The 15,296-nt window shown below is 42.3% G+C and overlaps 2 protein-coding genes across 2 annotated transcripts in view; one reads left to right on the forward strand and one right to left on the reverse strand.

The window, feature by feature from the left end:
- The window catches only part of LOC148103302 (polymeric immunoglobulin receptor-like), a 796,664-nt gene that overhangs the window by 21,705 nt on the left and 759,663 nt on the right, over nucleotides 1–15,296 (reverse strand). The gene's annotated exons all lie outside the window — the stretch shown is intronic.
- LOC148103304 (nuclear factor 7, ovary-like) lies at nucleotides 10,232–12,159 on the forward strand. The gene has a single exon (XM_087831939.1). The coding sequence runs from the start codon at nucleotides 10,232–10,234 to the stop codon at nucleotides 11,621–11,623; it is 1,392 nt and encodes a 463-aa protein (XP_087688065.1). The 3' UTR covers nucleotides 11,624–12,159.

Consider the following 15,296-nt stretch of genomic DNA (forward strand, 5'->3'; position numbering starts at 1 on the left):
GAAAAATAATTTTCTACCAGGCTGATGTAATAAAGCTGTGGAATCAGGAATGAGGTTTCGGGCATTTCCCCTCGGCCAGGGGTCTCAAACTCGCGGCCCGCGGCTCATTGGAGTTTGAGACCCCTGCCCTCGGCTATTTGCAAGTAGCACAGAGAAGAGCAAACATCTGAAGAGGCACAAGCTCCAACATTTTAGTAATATGAAGAACAACTTTGTTGCTTGACCAGCACGTTTTGGCCTGCAGACCTCATAGTTTTCGGAGGATGAGCATTTGTTCGAGGGTCCACTTTCTGCCAGCTCTTCATTTCTGTGGGTGAGAGGAAGTGGGCAAATTCTACAAATGTCATTTAAAGATTAAACGACTCACTACATGTGAGTTCATGTTAGCTAGATAACACACATGCCTTAAAGACATAAAGACCTGGATGGCCACTAACTTTCTGCTTCTTATTTCAGATCAAACTGAGGTTATTGTACTCGGCCCTGAAAATCTTAGAAATATGGTATCTAACCAGATTCTTCCTCTGGATGGCATTACCTTGGCCTCCAGTAACACTGTGAGGAACTGGAGGCTGCATGCCCCGTTGGAAGGCTTTAATTCATTTTATCTGTGCTTGTTTAACAGGAAAAAAATAATCACAATTAAAGTGAGACTAGTGAGGAACATAAGTATTTGAACTCCCTGCGATTTTGCAAGTTCTCCATGTTAGAAATCATGGAGTAGATGCATTCCCACTGTGATAGACAGCTTTTAAGAAACAATTCTGGAAATCACATTGTATGATTTTTAAAGAATGTATTTGTGTAGCGCTGCTGCAATACAAATATAGCAGCAGTGCTACACAAATGCTATATATCAGTACATCAGCAGTACCTTTTTCCTTTTGGTCATCCTGAAATTACTTTTCATGATTTTAAGGATTCCAAAAAACTACTTTGGCTTTACTGAAGCAGTCGCATTTCCCCCCTACAGGCTTATATTTTCCTGCTTTACCGTCTAAAACTAAATCAGGGAAATGTTTACGCTCTGTCAAATATGCACTGAGAGGAAGTACCAGGAGGGGCACTGTAACCACAGAAACAAACATAGAGCTCTGAAATTGTTGTGGATCACTCCTGAATTTACTTAAGCCTTAGAAAAGTAAAGTAGCCTAACAAAGTAGCTAAAATCGTGGACGTACAGCATTTGGACAGACAGAGTGATATTAATTTTCTTCGCAAACAAACACGAATCTTCAGGGTGTTCGTCAGATGTCTTAAATGAGGAAGACTTTAATGCTTTACATTAAGGAGGAGGAGAAATTGATGTTTTCTGAAAAATATAAAGTGAAATATTTCTCTTGTCAGCGATGAAGTAGGTGGTGGTCGGCCCTTAGTCCACGGCTGTGCGCAACCTGAAAAAGTTATATGAGCCCTCCACCCACAGTAGGTGCTGTAGGGGTTGGGTGCAATGCGTGCTGGGCGGCAGCCAGGAGCGAGGTCTCTGGCGGACCAATCCCTCGCTACAGATTCTAGCGAAGGGACGAGGCGTGTCACATCTCTGGTGGGGACGGAGCCTGAGGTAGTGCACGAGGTTGAAAAGTAGCGGCTGGGGGTTAGCGTAACCTGCTTTTAAAATGAAGTGTGGAGTTGGGAGGGGGGCATGGGGGTGCTGAGAGGCAGTGCTTCGTTTAACATCTCTGAGCTTTCCCAATCACAACTATCTCTACTGAATTTTGGCTCCGTCTAAACAGTTCTTTGAATTTTGTGGCTTTTTCGCTCATCATTTTTAACCAATCCTGTGTAGGGATTCAGAGTACCGTATGAAACAGGGCTGCTGATGAACTCGTCTGCATTAGTGCTGTCCTCTGTAATCTGATGGAGACTCTGCAGTCCCATTTGCACAAGGCAGCACTTCTATTTCCCAGGGCCATAGGTTATAACTCTTTTAATTAGATTTAAAGGCTGATGTTGATCTTCCTCTTTCACAGAGGGATAGTGAGTCTGTGTAAGTGGATTTCTCATCCTGGTGTCTCCGTGCTGACGTGTCTCTTGCAGGCTTCTGTGCAGCTTGCAGGTGATGATTAGACTCAGAACTGCCCAATCAGATGCAGTCAATGTGATCCTTGTCACTAACAGCCCAAAAGCGTCACTGACTTTTAGCTGGTAAAAACAGAGCTCACTAGCTCTGTAATTAAATGCATAACCCCAGACTCTGGAGGAATTTCATTGCTCCTCCAGAGTTTCTTCATTAGGTTTCTGCACTCTACATATTAGCATCTGATGCCTCTTGGGTGTTACTGGTCCATTCATGTCCATTCCCTCCTCAACCTGTCTCCTCTCAAGATCAACATTAGAAGCATTAGTTCAGAGTAGGTTAATTCGATAGGTATAACTCAAGTGATTTGATTATGTGATCATAATTACTAGTAAAAACTTGTGTATTGCTATTGCATCACTCAAAGTGTTCTTACTCCATCCTTTAAATTATCCTTGGGGCCGATTTTTCCAGGGCACTAAATTTAACCTAGTTAGTTACAAATTGTACAGATTTGGAGGTGAACTGCTAATAACAGGTGTGACTGAGGGGAGGGCTTGACCAGAGGACCACCCTGGCAAGCACACCTTTAGACTGAGCGGGATCAACATCCGGAGGACTAAGAAGCACTAAGAGCATGGGTCTCCAACTGCAGTCCTCAAGGGCCGGTGTCCTGAAACTTTTGAATGCGTCCCTGCTGCAACACACCTGAATAAAATTATTAGGTCATTAGCAAAACTCTATAGAACGTGACTGCATGCTGAGGTGTCAAATCACCCTTTTGATTCATGTTACAGCAGCTCATGAGTGAATGAACTAAATAAAAGTATTTTTAGAAGTACATTTTTCCAAACACTTCCATTGACTTACATTTATTCAAATTTACTAGAGTAGGGTTAGGGGTTCCACCTCTGCATGCAGTCAAGTTCTACCCATATGGAAAAGATATATATAAATCTGATAAAGTTCTGTCTTGTGTGAAACTTGTATGAAAAGCATACAAGAGTGAAAACAGATATAAGATCTCTTGAAAAATTATATAATGAAACTTGAATGTTTTGGATACTTACTAAAACAATATATGAAAGTAATGAGAAAGTGGCCACTTTCATGAGTAAATCATGTAAGCCTTATATGATTTACTTATATGTAGTCTATGTTGTGGTTCTACTGGTGTTACTGGTTCTGCTGGTGAGACGATGTGTTCACAGGAAACTTGAAGGTTTGTACATATTCATTCTTATTCATTGTGGTATTTTGTTTCCATTCTGTCATCATAATTTGGTCCATTTAGATTCTTAAATCATAAAAGTGTTTACTTTAACTCATTTCAGCAGATGGAGAAGATGACATCACCAGTGATATCACATACAGTGTTGTGAAATCATCAAATCATCAACACCCTCCAGTCAAAGAAACCAGAGATGGAGGTTTGTGTGTTCACCCAGGTGTCATCCACATACCTGAACCAATGACTTGGTGGTGTTTCAGGGTAGGATAGCAAAGCCCTCTTTTCCACGTCTTCCATATACAAGTTACCCACAATGGGTGAAACTGGGGAGCCCACGGCACACCCATGTTCCTGCCTGTAGAACTGACCCTTGTATGTGAAACAGGTGGAATTAAGACACAGTTTCAAAAGCAAGCACACCTGGTCCAACAACCTTGTCTTGTTCTAACTACTTCAGACAGTCTGTCACCCTCGTCCTGTGACCACTTCCTGGGTCTCTTTCAGTCTTCAAATATAAAGTTTTTACAGCTTATAGATTTTAAGTTCTGCTCCAATCATTTGGGTAAAGATAAGAAACACTTTGATGGCCTATAAGTGAAAGTGAAAGCGTGATAAACGAATAATATAATTAATAAATAATAAATAATTATATTTTTTTCATAAGTGAAGTTCACTGAACTGAAAGGAAAATTTGGTTTGATGATGGTTGACATGTTTTCCAAATAGAAGTTTTTCCTCTAGTAAGGAGATACAGGTGCAGCAGAGCATTGCTGGAAGAAATGATCCCAAGGGTGGAATCTCCTGAGAAATCTTCAGAGACCCAGCGAGAAGTAGGGACCATAGCTGACAGCCCAGGCAGGGGTTGAGGTCAAAGGTCATGCTGTTTGGGGACCTACTGGTCATCATGAGAAGATTCTGGAACCACAGCAATGACCATAAAGCTGCATTGGATGGAGAGCTGTGCCACGGGGCTTTCCAGAGGTAATCACGAGGAGATTGTGGACAACAGATGGAGATCTGAAGGATGAGGGGAGCGTTCCAAGCTCCAATCGACCGTGCAGAGAGGAAGTTCAAGGATGGCATCATTATTCTGTGAACAGAAACCAGAAGCTATGGTGGTGACGGGGAATGACTGACAGCAATTTCCTATGAACATCACCTAATGCTGTGTCACTGTGCTATGCATACTTTGACACTCTGAAGAGGGTCTTCCTTTGTGTCATTGTTGTTGTCATTTGCATCATGAACAAGACTGCTGAAGTGACTCAACAGGTGGGGTTATAACAGCAGTAAAATAATTGAATCCAATACCCTTTCCAAAAAAGGTTTTCTGCAGAGACGAAAGGACAATAGAGGAGTCATAAGTATCCCCCCACAGGAAGAATGCATGAAATGAGGTGATGAGGGTTGATAGAGGCCATAAAACAGGAGTGCTGACAAAGGCCTGCAGCCTTGAAGATAACTGAAAGCCACATTGACAAACAGCAAAACTAACTGGTATGTTTGTTATACCCATGTCTGCATACATTTGGACTCTGGTCATATGGACAGTGATAGAAACAACTGGAAGAGACATTTATGAAGCTCCGAGGAACTCAAACCACTCTGCATGTGTGATTTACACACCTGGAGGAGATGCACCACAAAGCTGGAATGATTTTGCAAATGTTAATTTCCCGTAGTCCTAAACAGAAGCCCCAGGTACACCACCAACCCGTTCATTTGTCTAACCGTTTTTCCCCACTCGGTGACACACCCGCTGGGGGTCAAACTCTGGTAATTGGTGATTCTGTTCTCAGACATGTGAAGCTAGAAACACCGGCAACCATAGTCAATTGTCTTCCAGGGGCCAGAGCAGGCGACATTGAAGGAAATTTAAAACTGCTGGCTAAGGGTAAACGTAAATTTAGTAAAATCATAATTCACGTCGGCAGTAATGACACCTGGTTACGCCAATCGGAGGTCACTAAAATCAATATTGAATTGGTGTGCAACTTTGCCAAAACAATGTCGGACTCTGTAGTTTTCTCTGGTCCCCTCCCCAATCAGACCAGGAATGACATGTTTAGCCGCATGTTCTCCTTAAATTGCTGGCTGTCTGAGTGGTGTCCCAGAAACGATGTGGGCTTCATAGATAATTGGCAAACCTTCTGGAGGAAACCTGGTCTTGTTAGGAGAGATGGCATCCATCCCACTTTGGATGGAGCAGCTCTCATTTCTAGAAATATGGACAAATTTATTAAACCCCCCAAAACATGACTATCCAGAGTTGGGACCAGGAAGCAGAGTTGCAGTCTTACACGCCTCTCTGCAGCTTCTCTCCTCCTGCTACCCCCCCAAAAACCCATCTCCATAGAGACTGTGTCAGCTTCCAAAAAGACAAAAAACAAACTAAAAACCAGCAACACACAACTTAAACATTTACAAAGAAAGAACAATACAGTATCCACATCTGAACCAAAGAGTAAAACAGTGAAATGTGGATTATTAAATATTAGGTCTCTCTCCTCCAAGTCTCTGTTAGTACACGACTTAATAATTGATCAACAAATTGATTTACTCTGCCTTACAGAAACCTGGTTGCAGCAGGATGATTATGTTAGTTTAAATGAATCAACACCCTCGAGTCATTCTAACTACCAGAAATCTCGAAGCACAGGTCGAGGGGGCGGTGTGGCAGCAATTTTTCACACCAGTCTATTAATTAATGAAAGACCAAGACAGACTGTTAATTCATTTGAAAGCCTGATGCTTAGCATTGTCCACCCCAGCTGTGAAACTCAGAAACCAGTCTTACTTGTTATCATCTATCGTCCACCTGGGCCTTACACAGAGTTTCTGTCTGATTTCTCAGACTTTATATCTGATTTAGTTCTGAGCTCAGATAAAATAATTATTGTGGGTGATTTTAACATCCATGTAGATGCTAAAAATGACAGCCTCAACATGGCATTTAATCTGTTGTTAGACTCAATTGGTTTCTCTCAAAATGTAAAAGAACCCACCCACCACTTTAATCACACTCTAGATCTTGTTTTAACATATGGCATAGAAACTGAACATTTAACAGTGTTTCCTGAAAACCCTCTCCTGTCTGATCATTTCTTGATAACATTTACATTTACAATAATTGATTACGCAGCAGTGGAGAGTGGACTCTATCAAAGTAGATGTCTTTCTGAAAGCGCTGTAACTAAGTTTAAGAATATAATCCAGCAACTGTTATCATCGTCAATGCCCTGTACCAACACAGAGCAGAGCAGCTATCTGAACGCTACCCCAACAGAGGTCGATTATCTTGTTAATAATTTCACCTCCTCACTACGTACGACTCTGGATACTGTAGCTCCAGTGAAAACTAAGGTCTCTAATCAGAAGTACCTGACCCCGTGGTATAATTCTCAAACACGTAGCCTAAAGCAGATGACTCGTAATCTGGAGAGGAAATGGCGTGTCACAAATTTAGAGGATCATCATTTAGCCTGGAGAAATAGTTTGTTGCTTTATAAGAAAGCCCTCCGCAAAGCCAGAACAGCTTACTACTCATCACTGATTGAAGAAAATAAGAACAACCCCAGGTTTCTCTTCAGCACTGTAGCCAGGCTGACAAAAAGTCAGAGCTCTTTTGAGCCAACCATCCCTTTAACGTTAACTAGTGATGACTTCATGAACTTCTTCACAAATAAAATTTTTATCATTAGAGAAAAAATTACCAATAATCATCCCACAGATGTAATATTATCTACAGCTACTCTTAGTACCATTGATGTTAAGTTAGACTCTTTTTCTCCAATCGATCTTTCTGAGTTAACTTCAATAATTACTTCCTCCAAACCATCAACGTGTCTTTTAGAACCCATTCCTACAAAACTGATCAAAGAAGTCCTGCCATTGATTAATTCTTCGATCTTATATATGATCAACCTATCTCTAATAATCAGCTATGTACCACAGGCCTTCAAGCTGGCTGCAGTTAAACCTTTACTCAAAAGCCATCTCTAGACCCAGCAGTCTTAGCTAATTATAGGCCAATCTCCAACCTTCCTTTCATATCAAAAATCCTTGAAAGAGTAGTTGTCAAACAGCTAACAGATCATCTGCAGAGGAATGGTTTATTTGAAGAGTTTCAGTCAGGTTTCAGAGCTCATCACAGCACAGAAACAGCTTTAGTGAAGGTTACAAATGATCTTCTTATGGCCTCTGACAGTGGACTCATCTCTGTGCTTGTCCTGCTAGACCTCAGTGCAGCGTTCGATACTGTCGACCATAATATCCTATTAGAGCGATTAGAACATGCTGTAGGTATTACAGGTATTGCACTGCAGTGGTTTGTATCATATCTATCTAATAGACTCCAATTTGTGCATGTAAATGGAGAGTCCTCTTCACACACTGAGGTTAATTATGGAGTTCCACAGGGTTCAGTGCTAGGACCAATTCTGTTTACATTATACATGCTTCCCCTAGGCAGCATCATTAGAAGACATAGCATACATTTTCACTGCTATGCAGATGACACCCAGCTCTATCTGTCCATAAAGCCAGATAACACACACCAATTAGTTAATCTGCAGGAATGTCTTAAAGACATAAAGACTTGGATGGCCACTAACTTTCTGCTTCTTAACTCAGATAAAACTGAGGTCATTGTACTCGGCGCTGAAAAGCTTAGAAATATGGTATCTAACCAGATTCTTACTCTGGATGGCATTACCTTGGCCTCCAGTAACACTGTGAGGAACCTTGGAGTCATTTTTGACCAGGACATGTCCTTCAACGCACATATTAAACAAATATATAAGACTGCGTTCTTCCATTTGCGCAACATCTCTAAAATTAGAAATATCCTGTCTCAGAGTGACGCTGAAAAACTAGTTCATGCATTTATTACTTCCAGGCTGGACTACTGCAATTCATTATTATCAGGATGTCCAAAAAACTCACTGAAAAGCCTTCAGTTAATCCAAAATGCTGCAGCAAGGGTACTGACAGGGACTAGAAAGAGAGAGCATATTTCTCCTGTTTCGGCTTCTCTTCATTGGCTTCCTGTTAAATCCAGAATTGAATTCAAAATCCTTCTCCTCACATACAAGGTCTTAAATAATCAGGCCCCGTCTTATCTTAATGACCTTGTAGTACCATATCACCCTATTAGAGTGCTTCGCTCTCGCTCTGCAGGCCCACTTGTTGTTCCTAGAGTATTTAAAAGTAGAATGGGAGGCAGAGCCTTCAGTTTTCAGGCCCATCTTCTGTGGAACCAGCTTCCAGTTTGGATTCGGGAGACAGACACTATCTCTACTTTCAAGATTAGGCTTCAAACTTTCCTTTTTGCTAAAGCATATAGTTAGGGCTGGACCAGGTGACCCTGAATCCTCCCTTAGTTATGCTGCAATAGACGTAGGCTGCCGGGGGATTCCCATGATGCATTGAGTTTTTCCTTTCCAGTCACCTTTCTCACTCACTATGTGTTAACAGACCTCTCTGTATTGACTCATATCTGTTATTAATCTCTGTCTCTCTTCCACAGCATGTCTTTTATCCTGTCTTCCTTCTCTCACCCCAACCGGTCGCAGCAGATGGCCGCCCCTCCCTGAGCCTGGTTCTGCCGGAGGTTTCTTCCTGTTAAAAGGGAGTTTTTCCTTCCCACTGTCGCCAAAGTGCTTGCTCATAGGGGGTCATATGATTGTTGGGCTTTTCTCTGTATCTATGAAGCGCCTTGAGGCGACATTTGTTGTGATTTGGTGCTATATAAATAAAATTGAATTGAATTGAATTGAAATTGAATTGAATTGAATGTTTGACTATTAACATTCATTTGCTTACTTGGAGGGAACGATGTTCGTCACAGTTCTCTCCCTCATGCACAAGCAACACAAAGAGCTCTGGTGACTTGCGTCTTGTTTTTGCCATTGTAGTAGAATTGTCTTGGCGTTCCAGCAATAGGTCTGTGCTAGATGAACCTATCAGCAACCTTCAAACACATGTGGAGAATTCATTATTTCTTTGAAAGATTTTTTACTAAATAACAGAAAAAGTAAGAGAAAGAGATGTCAGAGATGACTGTCAGTAACACAAAAGTAACACTCAGTGTCATGCAGTGACATTTACACAACCAGATCAGATGAACCAACTCACACTAAAACATGCATTTTGCTGCACTCTTTACACTTATTTCTTTTCTTTCTGCTCTTTTATATATTTTGTAAAACCACAAAAAATATTTTATATCAACAGCAATTTCTCTCAAACTGCTGCATCACAGCTTTCATGCTCTGACCTGCATGTGAAATGAGATAAAAGCTCTTTATTAGTAACTTTTACAACTTCTGGCAGGTTAATGTCTGAACTTTGGAGTGAAACACACCCTTAGTTACAAGAAATAACACCACTGTCTGTAACTAAGTGAATCCACCTTAACACCACCTGTGTGTGTGTGTGACTGCATTACACTCCCACTGCTGGGAACCTGAACAAGAAGCAGAACAAAGTCTAAAATAGATGCTGACAAACAGCTGCACCACCGAGTGACACTTTATTTTATAAACTTCACAACAGGTTTCATGTTGTGACCTGTGGAGGTGAAAAGACACAAAACCTGTTTTACAGTTTTTGAGCTGCAGGCAGGATTGAAACACACCTTAGTTAAAAGTCAAACAGCAACATTTGTCTCCTCCCCTCACGTCACTCAAATGTGACAAACCAGGAAACAGGAAGTTCTTCGTCCTCAGTAAAGAGAGACGCACAGATGATCAGACTGAGTTCAGACCAAACTAGCAGCTTCCTCTGAGTGAGTCCAGCTACAGGAGAGAAAAGTGGAAAACTCCAACACTGCTGCTTCAAGCTGCTGACGCTCCACACACTGAATGTGAGTTTGAGCAAAAACACGACTCAAAGGAAGTTTCAGTGAAGGTGGTAGAGGAGGGAGGGGAGCCAGGACTGACTGTACTTCCTGTCTGCTGTTTTCAGCTTCACTCACAGACTCAATGGCTTCCAGATCAGAGGAGGATCTCTGCTGTCCAGTCTGTCAGGAGGTCTTCAGAGATCCTGTTATTCTGTCATGTAGCCACAGCTTCTGTAAAGACTGTCTGAAGAGATGGTGGAGAGAGAGACCAACATACGAGTGTCCAGTTTGTAAGAGAAGATCTTCAAGGAATGATCCACCTTTAAGTCTGGCTTTAAAGAACCTGTGTGAGTCGTTCTTACAGGAGAGAGATCAGAGAGCTTCAGAGGCTCTCTGCAGTCTGCACTCTGAGAAACTCAAACTCTTCTGTCTGGACCATCAGCAGCCAGTGTGTGTCGTCTGCTGTGCCTCAGAAAAACACACCAATCACAGATTCAGACCCATCGATGAAGCTGCACAACAACACAAGAAGGAACTTCAGGAAACTCTGGAGCCCTTAAAGAAGAAGTTAAAGGTTTGTGAAGAAGTTCAAGTGAAGTTTGATCAAACAGCAGAACACATTAAGGTCCAGGCCCGACACACAGAGAGGCAGATTAAGGAGCAGTTTAAGAAGCTTCACCAGTTTCTAGCAGAGGAAGAGGAGGCCAGGCTGGCTGCACTGAGGGAGGAAGAGGAGCAGAAGAGTGGGATGATGAAGGAGAAGATGGAGGCTCTGAGCAGAGAGATAGCAGCTCTTTCAGACACAGTCAGAGCCACAGAGGAGGAGCTGAGAGCTGAAGACGTCTCATTCCTGCACAACTACAAGGCTGCAGTGGAAAGAGTCCAGCGCTGCCCCCTGCTGGATGATCCACAGCTGCCCTCAGGAGCTCTGATAGACCAGGCCAAACACCTGGGCAACCTGACCTTCAACATCTGGAACAACATGAAGGACATGGTCTCCTACACTCCTCTCATTCTGGACCCAAACACTGCAAATCCAAAACTCATCCTGTCTGAAGATCTGACCAGTGTGAGAGGAAGAGGAAAGAGGCAGAATCTTCCTGATATTCCAGAGAGGATTGATTATTCCTACTCTGTCCTGGGCTCTGAGGGCTTTAACTCAGGGAGTCACAGCTGGGATGTTGATGTTGGAGACAGTACAGTGTGGGAACTGGGTGTGTTGGCAGAGTCTGTGCAGAGGAAGGGAAGCATAGGGTCTGGATTATGGAGAATATGGTTTAATGGAATTATATACTCAGCATGCTCACCATCAACTGCTCTCACTGATCTCTCAGTCCAGAAGAAGCTCCAGAGGATCAGAGTGAATCTGGACTGGAACAGAGGAAAGCTGTCGTTCTCTGATCCTGATACTAACACACACATACACACCTTGACACACACTTTCACTCACAGGATGTTTCCATACATTCGCACTGTTTCTAAAATGAAGGTGTGTCCGTTGAAGGTGTCAGTGTCAGTGCAGCAGATGAGTTGAGGATGATGATATTTCTAATGTTGTTTCCTGTCAGTGAATTGAAGCTGTTAAACTGCAGCTGTCCTCCTGCTGCCTCGTTGTTCCAAAGCTCTTTGTTTCTCTTTTAGTTCTCACTGTTTCTTTCTGTTTCTGCTGTCCACCTTTTCACATGGAAAATCATTTCACTGTTTCTCACTGAATGACTCCCCAAACTAGATTTGAAATTCTATCAAGTTTCTAATCATTACAAGTGATTTATGTTTCTATTTGATGTGTAAATGGAGATGATTTCGTTTGCTGGGATATGGACTGACATGTGTTGAATGGGAGGAGCAGTTTGTTGTTGTCTTCTTGTCTGTTTATGACAACAATAAATATATTGTTGAAACAATGATTCATGTTTAACTCCATATATGAAATGTTTCTGATCTTTGAATTCTGTTTGATTAAAGACTTTCTTCATGACACAAATGAGATTTCAGTGTATTAATAGAACTAAATAAGCTCAGAGTTGAAAGGCTGGAGTATTATGTACGTGCTTCACTGTCAGGATCTTCAGGGGGATTCAAAGGGAAACATCAAACTGCTGTAATGAGATCAACTAGTTGGGCTGAACACACTTATCTGTAGTTTGTCTCCATCCAGGATCATCAGAATATAATGAACATGTGTGAAGAGCCAAAAAATGCTGCTGCCCTCTCAGCATGATGAGCTCCAGCCTTTGTTAACAGGAAAACAGGAAACATGAGACAACTTTCAGAGACAGTAACCAACTGTGGCCACAAGATGGCAGCAGCTGATCTGAGATCCTTTATTGGACAGAACGACTCTGCTCTGTGACGTCATCAGAGAGACGGCCTTCACTTTGATAGATCTGACGTCACGTCTGCACTGCGATGATGAAAGCTGATAAACACATTGTTATTTATCCATGAAATCACCTCTGTCCTCTCAAGTGTAGCTGTTTACAGAGCTAAAGAAGTCCTTCATCATCAAAACAGACAAACATGTATTTTCTGTATGAAGTGACGTCATCCTCACTCTAACCTCTTACATACATTCTGTTCAGTTTTCCTGCTGTAAGAAATAAACTGTGTGAAAATATAAATGCAGGGAAACATCCATTAATCACAGGTGAGCCGTTTGTTTCTGACTCACATTAAATGAGGCTTCAGGTGTAAATACCTCAGAAGTGTTTGTGAGTTCAGTAGAAGCAGACCCAGTCAACCATCATGGCATCCACAGCACTACACAATGCAACAGAAAGGCCTTCATCATCTGCTGAACCACCTCTGAACCACGACGCTCTCCCTGCATCTAAAAGCTGTTAGTCAGGATGAGATGCTGCTGTGATCGCTCACAATTGACCTGTGAGATCTTTGTAAATATCGTCTTTGTTTCTGAAGGAAACACCTTTAGTCTGTTTGTATTTGGAGTGCAGATCTGGGCGTCCATCACTTTAACCTGCACACGTTTAGTTATTGAGTGTAGTTGATGTTTGGCAGCATTTTAGTGACAGTTCATGAACGGTGAAGGAACAGAGGACGCCTGACCATCCTACCTGTGTCAGTAAGAAGACTTTAATCACAACTTCACAACTTAACACAACTGAAACCTGAATTCAGTGTTGCATAGTTTACTAACAGTGTGTGCTAACACTGAAGTTAGCAGTTTGTTTCCTAAGAGCTGCTGGGACAAACCACAGTGACCGGCTACAGAGTTTAGTTAAGGTGGTTCTAATATGTGACCTGTTGAATTATTTACAGGGATTTATTTTTCATTTAAAGCATCATTTGTGAAGTTTTTATGAAGTTTAGTTCTTTTATGTTCTTTGTGTAACGTTTAGATTTTCTTCTCTTGTGTTTTAACTCTTCAGGTTTCCTGTAACAGAGATGTAAACCACCGTTTTCTGATGGTGCTGCACTGTGACATAAACACTGCCACTTTATTAGGTACACCTTGCTGACTGCAGGTTATAACCCCTGCTGGAAACATCCCCACAGATTTGGATCCTTATTGCCATGACAGCACCACACAGCTGCTCCAGATGCTGCAGGATGCTGGTCAGGGCTCTAACAGTGAAACTTTACTGAAAGTAAGAAACCTGAGAGGAAATAAACTTTGGACTTTAGTAAGCTGAGCTCTGAAGCTGTGATGGAGCTCAGTCGGTGTGAAGGCGGCTGCTGTGTAACAAATGTTTGTCTGAGGTGCTGCGACTGATCGTGGTCATGTTTACTTAAAGAAGTCGGTGATGAAGCAGGCTGTGCAGTCCGAGCTCTTCATCAGTTAACAGTCCTCCAGAGCTGCTGCAGGGAGCTGACTGTCCTCCAGGTGGCACTAAGTGAACAAAGTCCAAAGAAATAAACTTGGACTGTTTTTTGTAGCCTGAATAAAATGTAAATAAACTTTATAGATACATTTGAAACCAGTTACTCTGTGACTTTACACACTCACACAGTAACAGAGCTGATTCCTGATTGGAGCAGCACAGAGTTAGACTTCTTTTCTGGCTGTGGATTGGTTCATCAGGATTTCCCCCTTTACAGGTTTAAAAACAATCTCTGTTTTTAAATACTTTGACCTCCTTCTTGTGTGTAAACATGAAGCAGCACCAGCCTCCTCTGATCCTCATGTTGTAGCTCTGTGTGTCCAGCAGGGGGCAGAACACCTCCAAACTGTGCCAGCAGCTCTCACTGTGAGCTCAGACGTTTGTGGACACTCAGTTTGTTTGAACATAGTAAATAATCAGAGCTTCTCAGACTGTTTATGGGGACACCACCTGCCCGAGGGTGTACTGTGTCAGAGAGGTGGTGTATGGTGCTGGGTGTAGTCTCTCTGCTGGTTCATAGTTTTCACTGAGGAGCTGTGTTCATGTCAGGAAGGTTTCGTCTGATCACTGTGGTGCAGTTTGGTTTACTCTGTTTCTGAGTGTTTGTAGAATCAGTCTTGTCCTGATTCGTGTTTGAGGTGAGAGACAAACGACTGCAGGTCCAAGTGAAGTGCGTCAAAACAATGATTTTATTAAACACACGCGTGTGGGGAAGATGAGCACCGCAAAACATCAGCCTCGATCTCCCCAGAACAATACACGAGCAGTTGTATTTATAACATCGTTGTTACGGCCCTAGCAGGGCCTCCTCCTGAAGGTGCCTGTGTGGGCGTGTCCCACCACCTCTTCTGCCTGAGGTGCCACCTCTCCCTTTTGTGCAGCTGACTCTCATCAGTAATCAAGGAGATTTAAGCCCAGGGAAAGGTGAGCTCGGGGCCAGAGTGCCATTAGTGTCGTTACAGCTAGTGAGCTGAGTGTCTGTGTTTGCAGCTAGTGAGCTGCACTCTTTTTGACTTTGTGCTTTATTGACTAACATTTGAGTTTTTGTTCTCTTAAATGGTGATAGCGGCTTGTCTGTCTCTTTTAGTTGAGCTACTTTTATGAAACTCTTTAATTTACCCTTATGCCTTTTTGTCTCCTTTTTCTGACCCGGACACTTTTTGTTACTTCCCCCTCACTGCCTCGACCCCTCAGGGGTTCGTAACAATCGTCATGTGTCAAAGCAGATAGATAACATGCATCAGTTCCAGTAATCATCTGGAACTGATGAGTTAAATCTGCTTCCCCCAGTTGGAGACAATTTCTCACTCACACTTCCACACTTTTTATTTTCTTTGTTTTCATCATTGTCTTTCCCTTTTTCCT

Source organism: Neolamprologus brichardi, chromosome 3, assembly GCF_056152115.1.
Source record: "Neolamprologus brichardi isolate AB-2024 chromosome 3, ASM5615211v1, whole genome shotgun sequence".
NCBI classification, from domain to species: Eukaryota; Metazoa; Chordata; class Actinopteri; order Cichliformes; family Cichlidae; genus Neolamprologus; species Neolamprologus brichardi.

Coding starts and splice junctions, on each gene's coding strand:
- LOC148103304 (XM_087831939.1), top strand. CDS start 10,232: ATGGCTTCCAGATCAGAGGAGGATCTCTGCTGTCCAGTCTGTCAGGAG.